Here is a 6,858-nt window from a genome sequence, read left to right as displayed (position 1 = left end):
TGAAGTAGCATCACCCCAGCATGAAGTCAATGACAGGAACTAGGCAGCCACTAATCATGTTTCAGGCTCAGCCAAGTTTCTTTATCAATATATCAATACTGAATAAGAGTTTAATGACACCTAATTGCAGTACACAGCATGACTGCAAAAGGCCTCAGGACTCAGGGCAAAAAATTGCCTCTACTGAAGCCTCTACATGTCTTTGCAACTGCTTTCAGGAGTCCCAGGGTTAAGAGCATTATGGTTTTCATAGTACTTTTAATTACGGTCTGGAGCACAGACTCTTTCAGCCCCCATCATTTCAGATCCGGCTATGCAATAACCATCCTCCACATAGTTACATTTACTCCTAAATGGTCCTGAATTTTAATAAACCTGTAGGTGTCAGAGGACATAAAGCTCTTGTCCTTGGCTAAACCCTTAACTGTGTGTTTGAGATTTTGACTAGTCTAAAAGATGGGGTTTATCGACATTACTGTTTCCTTCAGCCATACACCGAATCCCAGCACAGAAACTTCTGTATGACTCACTGGCACTTACAGATAAACAATGAAAACAGGCGAAGATGTGATATAGAAAAAAATCTGCAATATTTCACATAGCATAGGCTCATATTTTCACATGCATCTAGACAAACAGGAAGCCCACAGTTATTTTCCTGTGAGCTTTAGGTGCTTAGAGCCCTGAAGCCTGAACTGTGCTAAACTCAAATTTAAAAATGGAAATTCAGACATCTATGTTAATAAAAAGCACAGATTCCTTACAAGGGGGGTTTAGGCTTCCAACTTCACGTATTTCCAAAGAGATTTGTGCAGCCAAACCATTTGGGTATCTGTGCTTCATTCATATTTAGCCACAAGAATGCTGTAATTGTGAAGAAACCTTTTCAGGTCTTGCTTCTTACTGTTGGTCCTATGTTCATCAAATAATATTTGTTTTTGCAAAAAAAAATAATGAGAGATATTAAGATAGAAATTCCCCAAGATGCTTTGAAGAGACTCTAAGAACTATGCATTTACTAGGAGCAGAAGGCAGAAGCAGGGTCTCCTAAGAAGCATGACTTCAGCTTTCAGGGAATATCAGGCCAAAACTCTACTGTATCTTTGGGGATTAGACTAGAAGTGACTGAGGGCGGGTCCATTCAGTTATGGTAATCCTGGTCTAACTAGAAGATAATGAGTGTGAGACGTTAAATTTACCCATAGCATCTTCGCATTGCTTCAGCATCTAAAAAGTCTTTCCCTCTTTTGAAATACAGAGCCAATTGTAATATTCCAGTACTAAAATGACAGATGTAATTCTTCTAGTTATATTAACTTTATTTAGCTATTCTTAATATTATATAATTTTAATTTATCTTAAAATAAAGTTGTATACTTTTCAAATACAATATTCCTTGACATGGCCAGTTCATTTTTTTTCTTCATTTTGGATCATCATATTTATACCATTTGCTTACTGACCTCTCGCATCAGCTTTTACAGCAGCTTTCAAGAAGGTAACTGATTTCATGGTTCAGAGCAATGATGATCCTTCTGAACAAAGGTTTGAAGCCAGAGATAGTTGGAAAAATGCAGATAGCGTAAAAATATAAATATATATATCCTTCCCACAAAAATACCATTTCTTCGGGTCAGAACAGAATAGTCATTCTTTAATGCTTGGTATAGAATTTAAGAAAACATTCCCGAACCTATTTGTTTTTCTGAGTTCATACCCAGCCATTTTCCTGCAGGCTGATTTCACACTGTTATTCCAGTGAGTGACTGTGCCTTCGATGAAATGATGCTTCCTTGTGATTTAGGCTTCCTCTTGGCCCTGGAGTGTGACTGTAATATGAAATATGATGACACATTTTTCTTTCATAGTGCTCTCCATATCGGATGTATTGACAAGTAGGTGTGAAGTGTCTTCTGTTTGCTAGCTCCTTTGGCAGCTGCTGTGGACATACCCTTGACTGGAAACTCCCCTTGCCCAATCAGATTGCTGTGCCAATATTTTCCTTGACATACATACATATATATATATATATATATATATATATATATATATGTATATATGTAAAATAAAACTGTCGTGCTGACATCCCACTTACATTGACTTGTTACTGACCAAGAGGAGGGTGGAACAGCAAGGCACAGAAAATCCACTATACATTCTAACATTTAGGCTTTATCCTTTATTAGGTAGTGAGTAAGAGACATAAAAAGAATTGAGTTTGTTGTTTACAGCTGAAATTTAAAAGAGACTTGTGTGAACAAAAACTTGTTCCATAGAGCACTGTGACAAAAGAGGTCCAAGAAAACTGAAGGTGTCATTGCAAATTAGCTGATGTAAGTAGTTGGAATGACACTCTTTATTTCTAGCAAAACTTCTATTGACTCTGCCCTTAGTACTGTGCCTCCATACATGCCACAGGCCACATTTTGGCAAGGATCAGCCTGTTGATTTTGATGGCATCACAATGACATGGCAGGATGTATAGCAGGTGTCCCAGTACAAGAAGACCGTGCATAAGAGCCTGTAGGATATTTGTGGCTCTCCCCTTTTCCCATCTGCATGTTTTTTCATGAGGAAAAGATCGCCCGCCCCGAACCTCTCCCTTCCCAAAACACCAATCCTCCTCTGCTCGTTAAGCAGGCTCTTGCTTACACAGACTATTACAAAAGGCTCTGGAGATAAATGGTGGTTCAGGGAGCACAGCTTGAAAACCAGTGCCCTATTCAAGGAAGAATCTGAATGCAGCTGGCAATGGCACTACAACTTCTGAAAAAAGATGGAAGGTTGAAAGCAGGCTTAAAAGACCAAGAGAAAGATTTTGCAAAGAGGAGTTGAACTGTACTACATTATATTTATGTACCCAAATAAAAGGAAATAGTTTCTAAATTGAGTGTTAGTTGCAGGTTTTGAAGGCTGGCTTGTTTAGTGCCTCTTTACTGGGAGCTGTAGAGTACGGAGCCCTTTTAAATGTCAGCCCCTAGTTACTTAGGTGCCTAAACTTGGCTTCAGGAACTTACTCATACTCTTCTTGTTTTGGAAACTGGGCCAAAGCAATCCAGCTAGGAATCAGCCCTGAAATCACCACCGCATCTTTTTCATGGCTACATAGGAGTGAATTAAATATAAACAAAAGCCCATTTAATTTCAAGGCACAAACATTTGCAAATAAACTGGATGAAATACAAATACATAATACAGAACTTATTTTAATACTTCTAGATAAATAAATGCATCTCTTTGGAATTCTTTGGACACAGACATCCATGGAACCTCTTCTTTCTCTCTTTTTATATATATATATATTTTATATAAAATCTAAATGCAGAGAGGTTTAAAAAATGGCAAATACCAATGTATATGGAAGGCTCACTGATGAACTGCAAGTCAAAAGTGCTGTATATTCCCATCCTCTCTATCTCCCAACTGTCCATATTAACCACAGGCAGTATTATATAGCAACCACATGGTCAATATTTTGCATTACTACCTTTTAATAAAATCTTTCAAATAATTTCCTCATCTAAACTTAAATTAGGTTTTTAAATTTTATTCCTCCTAAATGTATGGTAGGCATTTCACTTAACTACACATCAGAGTGGTCGCATGTGACTCAGCAGCGCACTCAATATTAATAGATACTTTTCAGCTCCCTATGGGAAAAAGCAGGCAGCAAGAATCAGATTCAAGAAGTCTATTTTTTTCTCTGCTGTTTGTTACTTACCACTTAATGACCCACATGTGAAACTCAATGATTATATAATTATTTTATATAGTAGATTTTCTGTTTATAAGTTATTTTTCTTACTCTAACATATATACAATATATCTATATATACCCCTGATAAATCTTACTTTAAAGGGACACAGTCAACCCCTTTAAGCCTCACAGTAAATATATAAGGCTTTAAGCTGTCCCTACATAAAGGTCAGCTACAGAATTCAAGGGTCCCTTCAGATCCTAAAGGTTGTATTTGTTCCAAACCCATGATGTGCAGTTATCTCGTAATATGTATCTCATGTGTTCTGTTTACGTTTATAGGTATATTAAGACATTTTATATCACATCAGTAGGAAATAAAACAAGAGAATAAATCTGTTCCTAAGACTAAGTCTATTGCAAAAAATGTTATCTCTATCTACAGACACTCCCACTGGTGTGATATAAAAAGAATATGTGCCATTCTTGGGATGAAATGCTGGCTGCATTGCAGTCAGGAGGAACTTTATACTGACTTAAATGAGGCCAGGATTTTTCTCCCGCTTTTCATTTGCTAGTTATGACTATGCGTAACCCATTTGTGTCTTCCCTCTGTTCAACACTAAAGTGTCAGGCCTGTTTCATGACAAGAGTGTATTTGTTGCTGTCCACTGACATGCCTTAAACATTGATCTATCCTGTATGTATTATACCTTTTGAGTATACACACACTGTACACATGTTCTCAGTTAAATAAAAGTTTGACCTAATCTGTGTACAGCATCTGGATATTATTTTTTTTCCCCACTAAATCTTCCTCATCATCTGCTTTGCCCTAACCATAGTTTATCTTCACGCCCATTCTTCTACAGGTGAGGAAACCAATTTCTGCCCACCAGGAACAGCTCCACATTATTGTCACCATTTTAAACTACTTACCAAAGTGACATAATTTGTTTATTTTATCTTTTGCAACTCTGTTAGAAACCTAGTGGCATAGATAGAGACACAATACTACTGTTTTACAAGACATCTATTGTATCTACTTTTGTTCAGATAAATACCCAGTAACTGCTGATTTGGCAGGAGGATTGGTAAGGGTACTACTATTCACAGTGTTTCTTTTTTTTCCTTCTTCTTTAATCTACAGAATAAAGTATTTTATGTACATCGGAACCAGTTAATGCCCTTTAGACAAATTTGTAAGTTGTTTCATAAAGCAGGAAAGACATTGCAGGGAAATGTGTGCCAAAAAGCACAGTCAAAAGGCTTCGTAAGTTTTATATGTCACTACAAGTCAATGCTGGAGATCAGTTCTAAAACGATCAATACTCAAGAGGAATGTTCTCATCGGAGAAAATACTGCCCATTCCCCCTCTTAGAATTTGTTCAGTTCTCTATCAAAAGTCCTGGCTCTTCATATATATACTTTAAACTATAAATAAACACTGCATAGTTCAATGTTCTTGATTTTCTTTTTTTGTTTGTTTGTTTGTTTTGATTTGAAAAATTATTGCAGTACAATTAATTCCTGTTTGGAGTTCAGTAAGGAGCGAACAGCACAGGAGTATGGGTGGTCCGTATAGGCCCCGGAGCTGGCCGTAGGAGTGCTGGAGGAAGTGCTGACGTCTGGAAAAGGGTGGCTGCCGGGGCTGTGCGAAGACTGAAGGGGGAATTCACAGCCACAGCAGCAGCTGCTGCTGCAGCTGCTAGAGGATTTGGTAAGATTCGTGGAGCCATCGGCTTTGAAGGTTCCTTTGAAAATACTAATTTTACCTGTGGGGAAGAGAGAAAACAAACAAACAGAGAGACATAATTTGTTCATATTAGCTACACGACAGGGAGCTTGACTTAAGATTATAAGTGCAACATCAAGCAAGAGAGGTCTCATAGTGGCTATTGACTCTGTGAGCTGCAGGCTTGTGAAAGTAGGTATGATCTTGCACATTGGACAAGGCTGAGTAGGATTTGGCTGGCGACAAACAGTTTCAATGTTTATGCCTTATCACTGAGACTTGTAATTTAATATATTAGAAATCAAAGCAAACCTAAAGAGGGGCTGAGCAATCTGCACCAAAGTAAAGCTGCATGTACCCTGCAAGAATTAAATATGGAAGAATTAGCCAACAATTAAAAGACCTCCATCTGGACAGCTTTAGGATAGACACCAGAGCAAAGTGAAAACATATCCTATTACCTGGTCTGACTAAGAAAGTGCTTTTGTTTTGGATGCAAGTTCTACTTAAAATTAAGATCTCCAGCTAGCTCCTCTCTATTAACTCCTGCCTCTAATAACAAGCAAATAAACAATGCTTATCTTGCAGTGGTTGTGAAAACCTCTTATGTTTCATGTGTTGAAACAGGCGATGAATTCTATGGATGCTGCTCTATGTAATCTTGCTCTGTCTTCAGATGGTTTTTTTCACTAAGATACTGTTAATTCTTACAGGGACTGTGAAAAAGTGGCAGGTATTTTAAAATGTTGTATGAAAAAAATCATGCCTATATCACTTAGTATGGTGCCAAACCATGGTATTTTTGCTACTGACACTGAGGCTTCTGCTTTAAAAACGCTTAAATCATAAGTCTTATGCACTACCAAATACAGTTTAGAAAAATCCTCATTCAGAGTTTCCAAAAAGAAAAAGAACAACCTAAAGATTTTCCCAGACTGATTGAAAATACTCAGAGGTCCATTATTATTTAACAGAATTTACATTTGGTATGCATACAAATGAACATCAGAGTAGTCTGTGTAGATTTCTGCAGATTTCAGTGGGATTTCAAGTTTCTAATGAGATGCCAGGGGCCTGAATACCTTTTTTTTTGTTCGGGTTTCATGGCTCTGAGATAAGAATAGAAACCTCATCCACTAATAAGGCAAAGTTCCTATTGGCTCTGACGGACTTACAGTGGGTCTGTGTCCTGGCATGACCTGAGGTCCTTTGCAAAGAACAGAAACCTGAATAAAGTATTGAATATACGAAAAATGAATATATGTACCATGCCGTGGTACATCTCAGTGTAAGTATGGACACTTCTCACTCACAGGGAAACACAATTTCTCATCCTTGAATTGAAAGGGACTTTCAGATAATTAACTTGCACCATATCAATCTGATATTCTCAACTCAACAGTATCTTGGTGAGAGAACAGTCAG

The 6,858-nt window shown here is 37.6% G+C and overlaps 1 protein-coding gene across 5 annotated transcripts in view; it reads right to left on the bottom strand.

Moving 5' to 3' along the window:
• Positions 1-2,152: 2,152 nt before the first annotated feature.
• ZNF385D (zinc finger protein 385D) overlaps positions 2,153-6,858 on the bottom strand; it is a 472,992-nt gene continuing 468,286 nt past the window's right edge. For all 5 annotated transcript variants that reach the window (XM_080385045.1, XM_080385043.1, XM_080385044.1 and 2 more), the window contains one exon: positions 2,153-5,473. In XM_080385045.1, coding sequence (XP_080241171.1) covers positions 5,240-5,473 — 234 coding nt within the window. In that variant the 3' untranslated portion in view covers positions 2,153-5,239. The remainder of the gene's footprint in view (positions 5,474-6,858) is intronic.

This window comes from Falco punctatus (genome assembly GCF_963210335.1).
Source record: "Falco punctatus genome assembly, chromosome: 4".
Lineage (NCBI taxonomy): Eukaryota > Metazoa > Chordata > Aves > Falconiformes > Falconidae > Falco > Falco punctatus.
Note: the sequence above shows the minus strand (reverse complement) of the source record. Positions and strands in the feature narration are given on the sequence as shown.